The sequence below is a fragment of the Scyliorhinus torazame genome, chromosome 19 (assembly GCF_047496885.1).
Source record: "Scyliorhinus torazame isolate Kashiwa2021f chromosome 19, sScyTor2.1, whole genome shotgun sequence".
Classification (NCBI taxonomy): Eukaryota; Metazoa; Chordata; class Chondrichthyes; order Carcharhiniformes; family Scyliorhinidae; genus Scyliorhinus; species Scyliorhinus torazame.
Genome location: NC_092725.1, coordinates 83362632 through 83379923, shown reverse-complemented (window position 1 = coordinate 83379923; position 17292 = coordinate 83362632). Strand labels below are relative to the sequence as shown.

Genomic DNA, 17292 nt, shown 5'->3' with positions numbered 1-17292 from the left:
TGCTAAATTGCCCCTTTTGTGTCCCCTTTTAGGTGGGGCTACTGGATCACGGGGATTGGGTGCAGGCATGGGCTTAAGTAAGATGCTCTTTCCAAGGGCCAGTGCAGACTCAATGGGCTGAACAGCTGCCATTTTGAAAGCGTGCTCCAATATCTAATTCAGCACCCCCCCCCCGCCCCTTCTACTCACCCATGGACAATGTCACCATACACATGGGCACTACCTCAGCCCCCTCAAGTGAGAACACCCCACCATGGGGTCCCCCCCTCTTCAGGCCCCCTTACAGCACCCCCTCCATTCCAGGACCCCAACCCCCCAGAGGCCCCTACTTACCTGCCCTGCACCACCCCCCCCCACCGTTCAAACCCACCCTCGTTTCATGGGCATGCCCCCATCGGGCCCTGACCCTTGGACGTGTCATCCTGGCACCCAGGCACCCTTGCACTGACACCCAGGCAGTGCTACAGCCAGCTTGGCAGTGCTACCTGTGCACCTTGACAATGCCAGGGTGGCAGTGCCAAGGTGCCCCATGTTCTGGGGGTGGGGCAGGGGACCACCCCGTACTGACCCTGCCCGCTCATGGGTCTCCGATAGCCAGAGCGACCCCCCCCCCCCCCCACCCCCACCCCACCCGGGTGCCATTCTGCCTGGTCCATGTTCTTGTGGACCAGCACTGATTGGCATCTGGCTGCAACATCTCTGGGAGGCTGGAGAAACGTGGGAGGCCGGTGGATATAGGGTGGTTAGGCCGTAAGTAGATTTGCAACCTACTTCCGCGAGCATCATTTGGTCCCACCCATTTTGGACAGAGTTCCAAATCCAATGCCTCTGCAAATTTAATAAAAATCCTTCAATTAGTTTTCTCTGTATATATGAGGAGGGTTGTGATCCGAATGATCTATTGGTAGGTTCGGGAAAAATTCGGCTGTTTCCAATAATGAATTTTTCTCCAAGGTTTATTTTGAAAGATGATCTAGAATCTGTGAAATATCTATGCCTTCGTGGCAATTTAACATTGGCATAGCTGTTCGAAAAATAATACAATCATATAATTTACACCGAAAAAACATTAATCAGATCCGGCCGCATTGTGTTCTCGCTTGAGTGCAACGCGACCAGACAATCCCGCCCATAATAGTCTCGTAGAGAACCACCCAAATGCAAACATATACATAGATACTCAGTGATTAACATATAAGCATATGCTAATCACTTGGGTTCAAATGAATAAACAGCAGAATGGAAAGGGGTGAATTTGGCCTTACTTTGGACAATCCTCCTCCACAAATTCTCACTGCTAGATGACAATGCCCAGATCAGTTGGTGTAACTTTGGTTCTGTTTCCAACTTCTCACACAGGGAAGAGCCATGGAAGCTGACAGGTGGAGAGACAGGCCAATCGGAGTTACAAACAGGTCAGCAATTATCTTACTGAATGGGGTATGGCTTGAGGGGCTGAATGACTGCTCCTATTTCCTATTCCTAAATTTGTAATATCCACAGAGAAAAAGTGTTATGGACTAGTACAACAACAAAATGAGATACAGTGTTAGGAAATTTAATTTATTTGCAATTTTTAATAACATCATTCCTTAGATAAAAATGCAATCTTACAGGAATATACATTGTCCAAATTAAAGATGAACTTATAACTTGTCTTAGGTCAATACATTCTAAATTTTACGTGCGAGGGCAAGACGGATTATCCCACCATAGACAGAATAACATTACAGTTACAAACTGTACATTGGTTATTTACAATCTATTTTTCTGTTTTTTTTTTTTTAAACAGTATAAAAGTGTCAAATTTAGCGACTCAAAACTTTTCAAACAGGTGGTAAAGAGAACACAAAAAGTCAGGGAATTAATCATGTATTCTGCATGCAATACTAAATAATAATAATTTAAATAAAGCAACAGCTTTTGCAAACTCTACCAACTGTGTTTCAGATAATTCTGGATTTACCCATTTCCCTGACAGAAATAACTTGCCACGAATAGTCAGTTACCATATATGCCTGAACATAATGTGGAGGATTGAAGGGAAAAAAGTGTTTGTGTTTTTGTAAAGGCAAGAGCTTTTCAAATGTACACACTACAATTTTTCCTCTTTTTTGATCCCTGGTCTTGTCATAGCTGATCATCATGTGGAATTCCAGTCCAATAATCACCATTAAATATAGGCCTGGATCTTCCACAAGTGACAATCATCATCAGATTGCCATTCCACTTGAACTTTTCATTTGCTGCGCAATTCTGGGTGGGCCTTCTGAGCCCGGCTTCTTCAGAAATGTGATGAGTGCAATCCCACAAAGAACCCATCATGGTGTTGTAGCATTGGAGGAAGACAGGGCATGTTCCCTAATTTCCCTTTAGTAAATTTAAATGTCCAGTTTAAATGTCAGTGAATGGATGAGTGATCGATTGAATATGGGTAGGGTAGGTGGGTGGGGTGGCAACTGGGTGGAGTAGCGGGTGGCAGGTGAATAGGTGGGTGAGTGGGTATGGGTAATCGGGTCAGATTGGGTGGGTAGTTGAGTTCAGGGAGTTATCGGGTGTGGCGATAGAAGTCTGGGGGTCAGTGTGAGTGATGGGGTGGTGGCACATCTGTCGTTACTCAGGAGTTAGACTAGGATTTGTCTGCCTAAGATTTCCTGGATAATTATTCAGTTAAGTACAGCAGAATATCTGAAGTCTCTGACTCTAATGAGTTGGAGACATTTGTGGATGTCCACTGAAACAGGAATTGCCAGTCAGAAGTTCTGCGGGGTCCAGACTCTCATCTTGGGTTATATCCTAGTCTCCCAACGATCCAGAGACTGGAAAATCTGGGCCATTGTCCCACTGAAACCCTGAAATGTAAGCCATTATTGTATTGCCTTGTTGTTCCCTCCTGAGTTTCTCTTTGTGCAGCCCAAACCAGACAAATTATTCATTTGTGTACATACAGTTTCTGAGACATCTACAAAGACCAGCACTGTCTCCATGGCATTCTCCATTTTTTAATCCTTAGATTTGTTTTCAGGTAACTAAAGATTTTAAAGAAAGTATGCCAAGTTGTTGTATTAGATGATTAGCTCATAATACATCTAGAGCAGTGTTCCAACTGTATGTTGCTCATTTCAAATGGGAATTGAAGAAGAAGCCACCCATAACATGTTGTCAATATAAATGTAGGCACTCCTGCTTAATGCCTCCACAGAATCCTCTGCACCCCTGTAAACATACCTTCCCTATAGTCCTCCTGGCCCATGCACCTCATTTTGCAGACTGTTAACAGCCTACATTTATGACAGAGGCCCCTGGAGACTAATTAAATTATGCAAGGTTAGGTCTGTTTCGTACCTGGGAACACATAACGGCAGCACTACAGTTCCAGGGTTGCATAATCAGAGCAATAATATATACAACTAACTACAAGGTCCTGTTCCATGCTGAAATTATAAGTTTGTCAAAGTTTAGTAAAACCTCAGGCTTGCATGTCAGTAATGTGCTCAAATTATAGGAATTCCAACCCCACTGAATATTTAATATTGCAAAGTAAAATTTCCAACCGAAATTAAAACTTTATCACATTACAAAAACCCCTATAAATATTGTACATCCAGAATAAACAGGGCTACATTCAAAGCACCTCTTTTACAGCATATAATGAAAATTAAATATGTAAATCCTTCTTATAATTAGCTTCAGTATGAAAATGTATTCAGAGGATTAAAAGACAGTAGGAAATTGAAAACAATGTTAAGACATACAGTTGATGCTGGACACAGCCTAACTATTAAATTGACCCAATAAAATATAAATAGGTTGTGGCTGAAGTTTTTAATTCTCCTTCATAGTTTAGCAACACCAAGATTTAGCATTAGGTGCAAGCATATCACAAAAGATAGAAGGGGAGATAATTAAAACTGCCAATTAAATAACTGGCCTCTCAAATATTTTAAAAATGTTGTGAAGATGAGAACTTTAACTACTAAATGATATTTAAAATAATTCAATTTTAAAATGTGGGATCCTTTGTCTTGTTTGTAGACTGCATTTTATAAAACTATATTTCCACCATTTTGCAGATTTAATGTACATGAAATGTTTGTTTCACAGTGGATAATGTGAACTGGATGATTTCTTTATTCATCGGCAGCGTGTGATTTCCAGCCTCATCCCATATAATCAAAACTTGCCACATGATGGCATCTCTTTCATGATACCAGATGTCATGCATACTCCTTCAGTTTCTACATTACCATCAGACTTTTCATACTGTACACCAAGGTCACACTGTTATTAATAAACAACCGCACTCAGGATATAATGCTGATCAAGCTGGAAACAAATTCTACAAAATAAATTATTTGATGTAAATTAGATATAAGTCAATGGATGCTGTGAATTTCAGACTACCATTCAATTGCTAAATTTCTGTTGTACTGATATTGATTGTCACATACAATGTGTCCTGAAACTGCTTTCAAATGTTTCCAATTTTGGTGTATAATGCATACAGATGGCTCTAAATACCTTTTCTCTCCTCGGGATTAACACAAAGCCAGTGGACAGCCATACTACTAGCACAACTCAAGCAAATACCAACCAATACGGGCTGCTGACTCTGGAAGGGATTACCCTCCTGAAAAGTAAAATATGAGTAAGAGCAAGTTGCAGAAATATAGGAACCCTTTTCTGAAAACAATAGAAATCCTTCAATTAGTTTTCTCTGTATATATGAGGGTTGTGGTCTGAATGGCTGGTTTAGCACAGGGCTAAATGGCTGGCTTTTAAAGCACACCAAGGCAGGCCAGCAGCACGGTTCAATTCCCATACCAGCCTCCCCGAACAGGTGCCGGGATGTGGCGATGAGGGGTAACTTCACAGTAACTTCATTTGAAGCCTACTTGTGACAATAAGCGATTTTCATTTCATTTCATCTATTGGTAGGTTCGGGGAAAATCTGGCTGTTTCCAACAATGAATTTTTCTGCAAAGTTTATATTGAAAGAAGATCTAGATGCTGTGAAATAACTATGCCTTCATGGCAATTTAACATTGGCATAGCTGTTCGAAAAATAACACAATCATATAATTTACACTGGAACAATATCAATCAGATCCTAAAAACAGCCAGTAGCATTGCTCATGTTTGATGTCAGAATGATGAAAATTATGCTCAGCACTTCAAATATTTTTTTTTCCCTCAGAATATTAACAGTCCCTTGTATTTTTCTATTTCCCAAGTATCATACTGCAGGTGGCAGGCTGGGATACTGCATGAAATTTCAAACTCTCAAACGTTTGTTAAGAAAAACACGGCTTCATATACAAACATGGATAATATGTTACAAGTAAAGAAAAATATTTTACTCATTGAAGTGGAAACCAGTTTTAACCAGGGCAGTCTCGAAGACAATTAAAAAAAATTGATGATATGGGTTGCACTCAACTCTGTATCCAAATGAAGCAGTGAAAACTTAAAATTTGGAAGAGCTTGCAAAATACAAATAAAACTCTCTTTTCTTTGATGAAGGTTGATCTTACTGCAGCTATTTACTTATTCTCTCCCTTTTTCAAAGTTACTTACAGGCTCCTTTTAAAAAATGTTTCATAGTACATTCAAAATAAACGATTAACACTGAAACAGTTTCTCATCATATTGTATTAAATGACCTTTAAAAACATAAAATAATGGATGTTAAATTTCCCAGAATATTTTGTTGCTTAATTACATAGTTTTCATGCTTTTGAGATATAGGGAAATATTTTCTAACAAGTCTCTAGTTTCTGCAGGCCAACTATTACCTCTAATTGTTTACTGATGGTACCTTCTGACTTTTATTAAAATAGTATTCAGATTAGGTATTTTGGACATAATTTATTTTCTAATGAACATTAATTAGGTCATATGAGGATGATTGTAGCACAGGATCATCCTCATAAATAGAGGAAATAGTGATTATATGACTTATAATTATACTTTATGGATAAAATTGGTGCATATGTAAATACAATGTAAATCCAGTTTTACACACTTGACTATAATGTTTCTGAGTGTGAAGTATATGCTACACAGCTTTACAAAGAGAAAGTACAGATAATGAGTCACAGAAAACAATACTTTAAATTATTACATGTATAACATAAGTCTGAATAGCACACCTAATGTTCCCTCTCGCAGAATGGACGTATGTTCCAAATTTATGATGTCAGTACTTCCACACCTCTTACTCCTTACTCGAGTAATTTACCTAATATGGGGGTAAATACAGTGCAGATAATATTTTAGAAATCCAAATTACGACGCAGTTTTAAAAAAAAAACTGTACAGCCTTTAGGGCTAGGTTCACTGTCAATAATTTTATCTGTGACAAAGTTCTCCATTTTTGTGCTGTACAACAGTGTTTTTCAAATTTTTTCCCCCCAGGACAAACATTTGCCAATTGGGCAAATTTTGCGACCCACGCGGACCGACCTTCATGACCCTTGCGACACACGTCATGTTTGCTTACCATTAATGCGAAAGGGGAACCTGCTTGGTCCCCATGATCTCACTCCAATCAGGTCCACAGGAGGAGAGGGCAATGCGCACATCAGGTGCAGACTTCAGCCAGTTCCTTTGTGCCGTCTTCATCTTTGTGAGAACAGAAAATCCAACCTCGCATATGTCGGTCAGCGTGAAGGGTAATAGCAACAAAATGCTTGTTTTACTCAGCACTGGAATCTCCTGGGAGATGCTACTCCAGAATGCTGACAGCCTCATGGAGGAACTGCCATTTAGTTTCTCATTTGGAGTCAGTTGTACGTAAATAACTGGTGTCTCAACCACAGAAGCAATTTTTCATCCACCAGTTCTCTCTCAAAATCCAAAACCTCTCTCATTTGCCAGTACATCCTTGCATATAACACACATGGGATTGGCATCACTCTTTGTATTAGCACAGTTGACAAACCCATACCTCAAGAAAGTATCTTTATAGTGGTTTGTTTCTGAGTTAAGTTTGTTCTTTGTAGGCTGTTAACCAGAGGCCCGGGAGCCCTGTACAGAGCTAGAACTAGCATGGCTCTGTTGTGGATTCTCCTGAAAAGCTCTCTCCAGCAGATTCAGATGTGCAATCCTGGCCACAAGATACATTGCCTATGTGTGTCTCTGGCTGTCACTTCCTTTCAAAAACAGATCCATCTTCACAATCCTCTTGCCTTGTTTGCTAGCAGCTAGAAAATGTAAGAAGCTCTTTTCCATGATTTGGAGCCAAAAGCATACATCTATCATCAAGGAAGAAATAGCGAGGCATCTGGATGGAAATTGTCCCATTGGGCAGATGCAGCATGGGTTCATAAAGGGCAGGTCATGCCTAACTAATTTAGTGGAATTTTTTGAGGACATTACCAGTGCGGTAGATAATGGGGAGCCAATGGATGTGGTATATCTGGATTTCCAGAAAGCATTTGACAAAGTGCCACACAAAAGGTTGCTGCATAAGATAAAGATGCATGGCATTAAGGGGAAAGTAGTAGCATGGATAGAGGATTGGTTAATTAATAGAAAGCAAAGAGTTTGGATTAATGGGTGTTGCTCTGGTTGGCAATCAGTAGCTAGTGGTGTCCCTCAGGGATCAGTGTTGGGCCCACAATTGTTCACAATTTACATTGATGATTTGGAGTTGGTGACCAAGGGCAATGTGTCCAGGTTTGCAGACGACACTAAGATGAGTGGTAAAGCAAAAGGTGCAGAGGATACTGGAAGTCTGCAGAGCGATTTGGATAGGTTAAGTGAATAGGCTAGGGTCTGGCAGATGGAATACAATGTTGACAAATGTGAGGTTATCCATTTTGGTAGGAATAACAGCAATAGGGATTATTATTTAAATGATAAAATATTAAAACATGCTGCTGTGCAGAGAGACCTGGGTGTGCTAGTTCATAAGTCGCAAAAAGTTGGTTTACAGGTGCAACAGGTGATTAAGAAAGCAAATGGAATTTTGTCCTTCATTGCTAGAGGGATGGAGTTTAAGACTAGGGACGTTATGCTGCAATTGTATAAGGTGTTAGTGAGGCTACACCTGGAGTATTGTGTTCAGTTTTGGTCTCCTTACCTGAGAAAGGACGTACTGGCGCTGGAGGGTGTGCAGAGGAGATTCACTAGGTTAATCCTAGAGCTGAAGGGGTTAGATTACGAGGAGAGGTTGAGTAGAATGGGACTGTACTGATTGGAATTGAGAAAAATGAGGGGGGATCTTATAGAAACAGATAAAATTATGAAGGGAATAGATAGGATAGATGCGGACAGGTTGTTTCCACTGGCGGATGAAAGCAGAACTAGGGGGCATAGCCTCAAAATTAGGGGAAGTAGATTTAGGACTGAGTTTAGGAAGAACTTCTTCACCCAAAGGGTTGTGAATCTATGGAATTCCTTGCCCAGTGAAGCAGTTGAGGCTCCTTCATTAAATGTTTTTGAGATAAAGATAGATAGTTTTTTGAAGAATAAAGGGATTAAGGGTTATGGTGTTCGGGCCAGAAAGTGGAGCTGAGTCCACAAAAGATCAGCCATGATCTCATTGAATGGCGGAGCAGGCTCGGGGGGCCAGATGGCCTACTCCTGCTCCTAGTTCTCATGTTCTTATGCACAGGGCGATTGAGGTCAGATGTATGTGCAGGGCGCGTGACCTGCTCATAAGCTGCTGCTTATGGTCGGAGGATTGCACACAGCCTCATTTTGATCTCGCAGTGGTCCTGACCAGGGAAAAGTGCCCAATGGCCGCTACCGGTATTTAAATAGAGAATGGTGGCTGCTACCAGCTGGTAGTGGCCATTGGGCACTTTTCCCTGATCAGGACCACTGCGGGAATGTCGTAACCGATTGCTCCACGACTCTCCCGCGGGACATGACCCACACTTGAAAAACCCTGCTGTACAGAACATCAATTGAGAACACTACAGTATTCCTTTTCGCCACCAAGCAATGCTATTGCTTACTTTCCCTGCAGTGCATTTTGGATGAGGTGACACCACTGTGGCCGACTATTGATCTACAGATGTTTTATGTAAAATTTGTCACGGAGTTTAGGAGAAATAATAAAATATATTTTCTTTATCAGTGAATGATCCTTTATAAGAGAAATAAATATAAAACTGTATAAAACATGCTAATTAAATTGACATTAATTTCCCAGAATATATTGTAAGTATCCAGCTGATGGTAATCATTTTGTTTTGTTTCTGTTGTACTCTACAAGCTCGATTTCTCCAGAAAACACAGCTTCATGGTGGAGAACCTCGCAATTTTTTGGAAATTTACAATTTGAAGTAAAAGCTGAGATTCCACTTTAAATATAGGCACAAGAACAGGACATTGCAACCTGAAAGGTCAGGGGAAAATAAAAATAAATTGAATGTTTAAATATTAATTGCGCCACCTTGCAGAAAACCCTCATGCTCTAAGAGATTGCAAGTCAGGGTAGAAACAAAAAGCAACAAGCACTGCTACAACAAAAGTGAACACAAGATATGCAAAATCAGTATATGTTAAATATGTAAAGAAGCTGTATCATTGTAACTGCAATATGTACATTTTTAATTTTGCTTAAAAATGTTTACTTGGTTTAGACTTGGAAAGCATTTAAAAATTAGCTCACTTGATTAGTTTAATGATTTCCATGCATCAAATATACACCAGTATATTCAACAAATTCATTGGAAAGGACTGCTTGGCACAATTTTTTTTTTCTTTTTCCAAATACTAAAACTGAACTGAATTCAAGTATTACAGGTTCTCAAACAAAAGCAAATACAAGAATCCATCACACCAGATAGATATAGATATATATTTCATACATACATACAGAAATATAAATTTATATCTATATTTACTCAGTTTATATATATATAATCTATGATTTAAAGTATATTGATTACAGTCACATTTTATTGCATTGTTTTTGCATATCTTGTGGAACACAAGAGGATGGTAGTTTGGTGCTAGACCAATAACTACTTTCGTTATTTAATAGTATTTCCACTGTCTAACTCATTGTAGACTCAAATCTGCCAAAGATCCACTATACAATCATTTAAATAAATGTAAAATTGTTTCAAAATGTCATGTGGGATCTGAGCAAACAATGGATAAATGGTGTGTGTTATACTCGGAACCTTGGTGCTAAAATCAGTTAAGCTACAAATTTAAAATAAAGTATTTTCTAAACTAAATATTTTCATTATGGGATGCTGGGATGCATGCAGCAAGAACACTGAGTGATTCCACTTAATTATGAATTTCTCTCTGAAATATAAAATATCGTGATACCATTAAAAAAAATCAAGGATCAGACAATCATTAAAGAAAAGAAACATAGAAAGTGGCTGGTCAAAATGTCTACAATGCAAACAAGCACATCCAAATAAGAAATAGCCCTGCTTTCAGAATGCAATCCCAGTGGAAATAAGTGGGATGAACAGTGCACCAAACAGTTCATAGTTTAGCTATAAGCACTCTGACAAAGACCATCTCACTGACACATTCTCCATCATTAAAAGCTGAAGCAGGGATGGCTAAATGTATCTGTGAATTGTATATATTTCCTCTTTCCTTTTCCACAGAGCATCCATCTCTTAACTTCTCCAGAGTGTAAGATTCAAGGAATTTTACTTTCTGAGGTATTCTATAATAGGAGGGACAAATCCTTAATTAGATATATTTTGTGTGCACACATGTGTTGTTTGTGTCCTCATTTGCATTTCTTTCTTTTAAAAACCAAAGCTGATTTAGTTGCTGTTTGAACAACCTTTCAGCTAATTAGACAACCTTTGTCAGATACCTATCTTCTCCAAGGTCCCTCCTATACTCTTGAACATTGACAAGGTTGTAGCATCTTTGAAATGTTGGATAGTGTCTCTGTTGCAGGTTCAAAGGTCATGCCACTTTGCTACCTGAAGTCATGATTTTTATAATAATTTTAATGTTTTTTTAAAAAAGCATTCAGAGCTACAATTGCTCAGCTCAACTCAATTCACAACAGCAAATGAAGAAAGCAGCTGTTCTGGTTACTTCATGTCACAAGAACAGTGAGGCACTTCTGAAACAAACTGATTTAAGCAAATAATAAAAACCGTCTTCTGTCACTACAGGGTGCTTACATAAACCATCTCATCTGTAAATTCTTCTTCGCTTTTTTCACAGTCCTGCTCCTCTTCTGTGTAGTCTTGCACAATATCGTGTTGCTGGTAGTCTCTGCAATTTACAAAGGGTAACAGATTTCCATTTGGGCTAGCCTTAGTGTTGCCATTGAGCAGGTTGTCTGCTGCATTTTCCATCTCCTCGATTGTCATATCACAGGCATCAGCAATTTCATGGGCTGTTGCAGCAACAAATTTTGGATCTTGTGCGTATCGACCAAGCCCCTCTGAGATCAGGACCTTTAAGGCAGATAAAAATTGGATATTATTACAAAAGGCTATCATATTGGTCATAATAAGTAAGAATAATATCTTCTGATGCATTGAACTATCTAATGGCTCCTTTTTAACAAAAAGCACAGTGCACTGAAGTACTACGCAACAGAATGATCAAATGGCCTTCCATCACTACTTGTGTAATCTATCTGAAAATTGCATTGTACAAATGTAAAGTAGGATGTAGATACTGTTTGAGGGATCGAAGGGAGAAAGAAAAGTGAACTGATCTTCACTTTTGCTCACTTCCACAGCCCCATTCAGAGGCTCATAAAAAATTGAGCAATGTCAACACTTATTGGATATATGAGTTTAATGGTGATGATGAAAACCAAAGGCAACCCAACCACGGTCATTTCTAGAAACTCCAACTCAATTCAATAATAATCAGGCAATTAGCCTCCTGTGTAGGATGAAAATCCCACCTCCAGGAGCTGCTAGCCAATCAGAGTCCCCAGGCACAGTGGCCTGGACTAGCAACCATAGAAGAGTCTCAGGTGGGCTCACTGGGGCAAGTCTAGTAGTCTCCAGGAAGCTGGTGTTAGGGCTTCTTTACCAAGAGGTGGTCACCACAAGTTGCCCAATAAGGAGCCTCCCCCCACAACCGAGCCTACAGGCCTTTTTCTACCACTCGTACAACACCAATAACAGTGAGATGAGGCTCTTAAGAGGCCATTAATTGGCCAGTTAAAGGTCACAGTTGGCCTCAAGTTGGAAAGGCTGTCCTCAGTCTGTTTTGCCCCTGACTAAATCACAGGGAGCCGGGAGGTGATGGGCTCTCCACAATCCTGCCGTCACTTCTGATTCCATTCTTTCATTCCTTACCCCCATCTCCCAACCGGTTCCTATTGGCTGGATTAACTTCTGCTCACTGTCTGGGAATATTATGTACAATCTTATTTTTAATCCGCTAAATCACCGGTTTAGCTCAGTGAATTTGTTTATAGTAAAGTACATTTTTGATATTGTATTATGTTAAACTAACCTGGACCATTCCTTTAAAAAGAGTTGTATCAGAACCATCTGTCATTGAACATATCACCAATGTAGGCCTGCTGTTTACATTGTTAAAAAACTACTCTGTTGTAGTTTTTGAAAAGCAGGAGCTGTAATAAAGTTGGCAAAGCAATCTAAATCTCAAATATGGCTTGAAATGACCAGATGTGTAATTCTAGCACTATGGAAGCCTAGAGCCCTTTCGCTGTAGTTGCTTCCAGCACAGTGCCTTATGGCCTTTCCTCTTAAGTAGGGCGCTCTCACAAGTGTGCTGAAAGCCTCAGGAGTGCCATCCTGATGTCACATAGCCCTAATGGCTGATGTGATGCCAGAATGACTAATTTGGACCACATGCATTGAACCCATGCTACAAATGAACTGTGAGTGCTTGATGCTGTCAACAAGTGTGAAAGAAAAATTATCATTCCCAAAATGAACATCAAGCATAAACTAAGTCACTTACAAGAGAAATATTTTCTTGTAAAGTTGAATGAAAGATTCTTTAACACCTCTACTGTCACAGTAATAGAGAGAAATATTTAATGCTAATTGTAAACTTACCGCCTCTACTAAACTCCCAGCACTGCCATGAAACTCAGTTCCCTTTTCCTTGAAGGGATAGGGCACGGTCAGAGAGACTGGTCTGACCTTTTTTATACTTCCATTTGCGTTGTCAGAGTTCCAGGAGCTGCAGTTTACTGATGGGAGGCTGCTATTTAGTTTCTCATAGGATTCAATACTATCCAGAAAAAATGTTGGAATATGCTGCTGCAACCTCCTTCTACTACATGGAGTTGCTGGAGGAGTGGCACATAGTCTGGAAAATTGTGTTGGAGAATGGCTTCTCCTCAACAATGGATTTAGTCCTGCAACAGCCAAAGCCTGTATGGTGAAAAGAAACACTCTGAGACAAATACAGACACAATAGGATTAATTAATTTTTTAAAAATGGTTATTTCACTACTATTTCAACAATTAACTTTTGGAAGTGCTATTCATATCAAACGTTTTTATTTTACAACCATTGAATATTATTTTGGACACAAATGACACTAAAATGACTACATCATCACTTTCAAATTTGAAGAATTAGTGCATGAATCAGACACCAGACCAATATGATGGAATCTCTTTTTTTACATAGGAAAGAATGTATTAGGAAGATTTTTCTCCAGAAACATCGCAGTTACCCTCCAGGGAAAAACCATTAAATGCTGGAAAACCCAGCAGGTCTAGCAGCATCTCTGGAGAGAGAAATGGAGTTGATATTTCGAGCCCATATGACTCTGCTTCAGAGCTGAAGGGAGGTAAAAATGTGTTTTTTTTTTACTGTTGAAAGGTTACCATATAGGCTTTCATTAGTGCTTTAACATCTATTTGGAACAATCACACTTCCTTTTGTGCCTTTTGTGCCTTCCCTGAACCATGGTGCCTCATTAACTCTTAGTTCGTGCCATTATTACAATTTAAGGCAAATGAATCATTTTCTTTTCATTTTTTTCAATTTCTTGCTTTAAGGAGTGACGTGCGAAGATGTGGTGCCAAGTTGTGGGGAACTGGCACAGTACTGATGAAAGAGAAAGCTAATCTGTTGGAAAGGGCTCCTCTTAAAGATGGCTCAGATCAGTTTCTTGGCAAATCCTATAACTAGGGCTGTTGATAGAGCTTTAAAGTAAAAGGTGGGGGGGGGGGGGGGTGATCATGTGTAGGGAGATTTTGAAGTCTAAAAATAAAAATAAGGGCGATAGGGTGGTGTACTGATTTGGGTAAAGACAAGCAGGGGAGTCAGGAAGGGACATAGAGTTTAACTGTAAGAGAGTATTAGTAAATAAGGTCCCGGTAAAGAATAGTGGTTAAAGTTTCTTTCATTTGAAGTTTCCTTGCTAAAGATAAACAAACTAACAAATATGAATAAATGGTTTGGATCTAATCACCGTTACAGAGACATGGGAACGGATTTTCTTTCCGGGATTAGGAAATGAACAATTGCTGTATTACTGATGGAGCAGGGAGGGAAGGGGCTGGAACCTACATAAGAGTACCCCCAGTTTACCTGATGTTGACCTGCAGACAATGAGGGAGGTTCTTTATCTGTGGTCGATGGTAGGGGAAAGCCACTTCCTCAAACCAAACAGGTCTGGATCGAGGTGGCAGAGACCACCGACAGATAGAATGTTGTCAGAATGAATTGGGTGCAATAGAGAAAAAGGTTCAAAGACCTTATTCACTCTGACAAAGTGCGTAATGTCACACCCTCATGGAAGGCCCCTGGGTAATTACTCCCCAGCAGCTGAGGAGTTGCGGTAGTCACCACTGATGTATATATTGTATATATAGGATGTTGATATAGGTGCTTTACGGTAAGGCCCCTGTACAGGTACGGGGGTAGATCCCTGCCTGCTGGTTCCGCCCAGTAGGCGGAGTACAAATATGTGTGCTCCCAGTACAGCAGCCAGTTCGTCAGCTGCTGTAGGAGGCCACACATCTCAGTGTAATAAAGCCTCGATTATACCCTACTCTCGTCTTTGTATAATTGATCGTGCATCAATTTATTACACTGAGTTTTTCAGACCGGCATCAAGCCGGATCGCCTGCAGCTGCATCCGCAAGCAGACAACGCCAAAAAGGACTTTGAACATTGGCTAGCCTGTTTTGAAGCGTACATCGGGTCTGTGCCAGACAAAATTCCAGAAGCACAGAAGCTCCAGATCCTTTACACGCGGCTGAGCTCCAACGTCTTTCCACTTGTCCAGGACACGCTGACCTATGCCATGGCGCCACTGAAGGAAAACTATGCTCAGCGGACTAACACACTCTACGCCAGGCACCTCCTCTCCACGCGGCGTTAACTTCCCGGTGAGTCGGTGAAAGATTTCTGGCGCGCCCTGCTCCCCTTGTTAGAGACTGTGACTGTCAGGCTGTTACGGCCACGGAACACTCGAATTTGCTAATGAGAGTCGCATTTGTTACGGGCATAGAGTCTGACTACATTCGCCAGCACCTCTTAGAGGGGGCCACGCTCGACCTTGCGACGACCAAAAAACTAGCGCTTTCACTTACGGTCGCATCACGCAACATTCAGGCCTATGCCCCCAACTGCACGGCCCACCCCCCTGTGCATCGCGGACTCCGCAGACGGCCCCCATCGTGGACCCCATCAGCGACCATCCTCAACCAATCCCACGCCTGTGCCGCGCGGCAGCCAACCAACCACGGGGGGGGTCCAAATGCTACGTCTGTCGCCAGTCAAAACACCCCCGACAGCGCTGCCGCCGAATTTCAAGGTTAGGCTCTGGAGATTGCACTGGAAGTCCAGGCTGAATAGCAAGGCAGCGCAGAGTTTGGGGAGGTTGTAGAGGCGGAAGCCGCTGAACTCCATGGTCTGGACAGTGGGAGTGGCGATGCAGTACCTCCGGATCGCCACGGAGTGAGACCCGGAGGCCAGGGAGATTCTCTGGTTAGCGGGGTGTACTGCGAGGGAGCGCCCTCTGCAAGGCCTGTGGCAAGAAGGGACATTTCGCTGCAGTGTGCCAGGCCCGCTCAATCGCCGCTATTGTCCCAGCACCCCCCACGTGCAGCCAGTGGGCGCCGCCATCTTCCCCTCCTAGGACCACGTGCGGCCAGTCACAGGAAAAACAGTGGATTGATGAGTGGGCGGGCCGTGGGCGCCGCCATCTTGTTCCTCCCATGACCAACGGGCACTGCCATCTTGCTTCCCCCACGACACGTGTGGCCTGTGGGCGCCGCCATCTTACCCGACTCAGGACCCATGCCTGTCGAGCACCTCATCCGTCCGCTTATCGTCTGCAACCGCCAATGACCAGCCGCGTCTCGCCTCGGTCACGATTGACCAGTCTCGACCACACAACCCCGCGACTGCTTCAACTAAAGTGAAGGTCAACGGGCACGAGATCTCTTGCCTGCTGGACTCCGGGAGCACTGAGAGCTTCATTCACCCTGATACAGGAAGGCGTTGCACCCTCGCGGTACACCCCGCTAACCAGAGAATCTCCCTGGCCTCCGGGTCCCACTCCGTGGCGATCCGGGGGTACTGCATATCCACTCTCACTGTCCAGAGCGTGGAGTTCAGCGTCTTCCGCCTCTACGTCCTCCCCAACCTCTGCGCTGCCTTGCTATTCGGCTTGGACTTCCAGTGCAACCTCCAGAGCCTAACCCTGAAATTCGGCGGGTCCCTACCACCCCTTACTGTGTGCGGCCTCGCGACCCTTAAGGTCGACTCACCTTCCCTTTTTGCAAACCTAACCCCGAATTGCAAACCCGTCGCCACCAGGAGCAGACGGTACATCACCCAGGACAGGATCTTCATCAGGTCTGAAGTCCAGCGGCTGCTTCGGGAAGGCATCATCAAGGCCAACAACATCCCCTGGAGAGCCCAAGTGGTAGTGGTCAAAACTGGGGAGTAAACAGGATGGTCGTTGACTACAGTCAGACCATCAATCGGTACACGCAGCTCGACGCGTACCCCCTCCCACGTATATCTGATATGGTCAATCAGATTGCACAGTACCGGATCTTCTCGACAGTAGACCTGAAATCTGCCTACCACCAGCTCCCCATCCGCAAGGCGGACCGCTCACACACTGTGTTCGCGGCAGACGGCCGCTGTTACCACTTTCTTAGGGTTCCCTTCGGTGTCACCAACGGGGTCTCGGTCTTCCAACGGGAGATGGACCGAATGGTTGACCGGTACAGGCTGCAGGCCACTTTCCCGTACCTGGATAACGTCACCATCTGCGACCATAACCAGCAGGACCATGACGCCAACCGTGCCAAATTTCTCCACACCACCACTCTCCTCAACCTCACGTATAACAAGGAGAAGTGCGTGTTCAGC

The 17292-nt window shown here is 42.3% G+C and overlaps 1 protein-coding gene and 1 long non-coding RNA gene across 6 annotated transcripts in view; one reads left to right on the top strand and one right to left on the bottom strand.

Moving 5' to 3' along the window:
* Positions 1–4208, top strand: part of LOC140396260 (uncharacterized) — a 70065-nt gene extending 65857 nt beyond the window's left edge. Inside the window, exons 2-3 of the long non-coding RNA XR_011936502.1 lie at positions 1360–1415; positions 4105–4208. This is a non-coding gene — a long non-coding RNA (uncharacterized lncRNA). The remainder of the gene's footprint in view (positions 1–1359; positions 1416–4104) is intronic.
* The window catches only part of cacna1c (calcium channel, voltage-dependent, L type, alpha 1C subunit), a 1623635-nt gene continuing 1607900 nt past the window's right edge, over positions 1558–17292 (bottom strand). For all 5 annotated transcript variants that reach the window (XM_072484617.1, XM_072484613.1, XM_072484615.1 and 2 more), the window contains 2 exons: positions 12999–13319; positions 1558–11405 (listed from right to left, as the gene is read on the bottom strand). In XM_072484617.1, the coding sequence (XP_072340718.1) occupies positions 11112–11405; positions 12999–13319 (615 nt within the window). In that variant the 3' untranslated portion in view covers positions 1558–11111. The remainder of the gene's footprint in view (positions 11406–12998; positions 13320–17292) is intronic.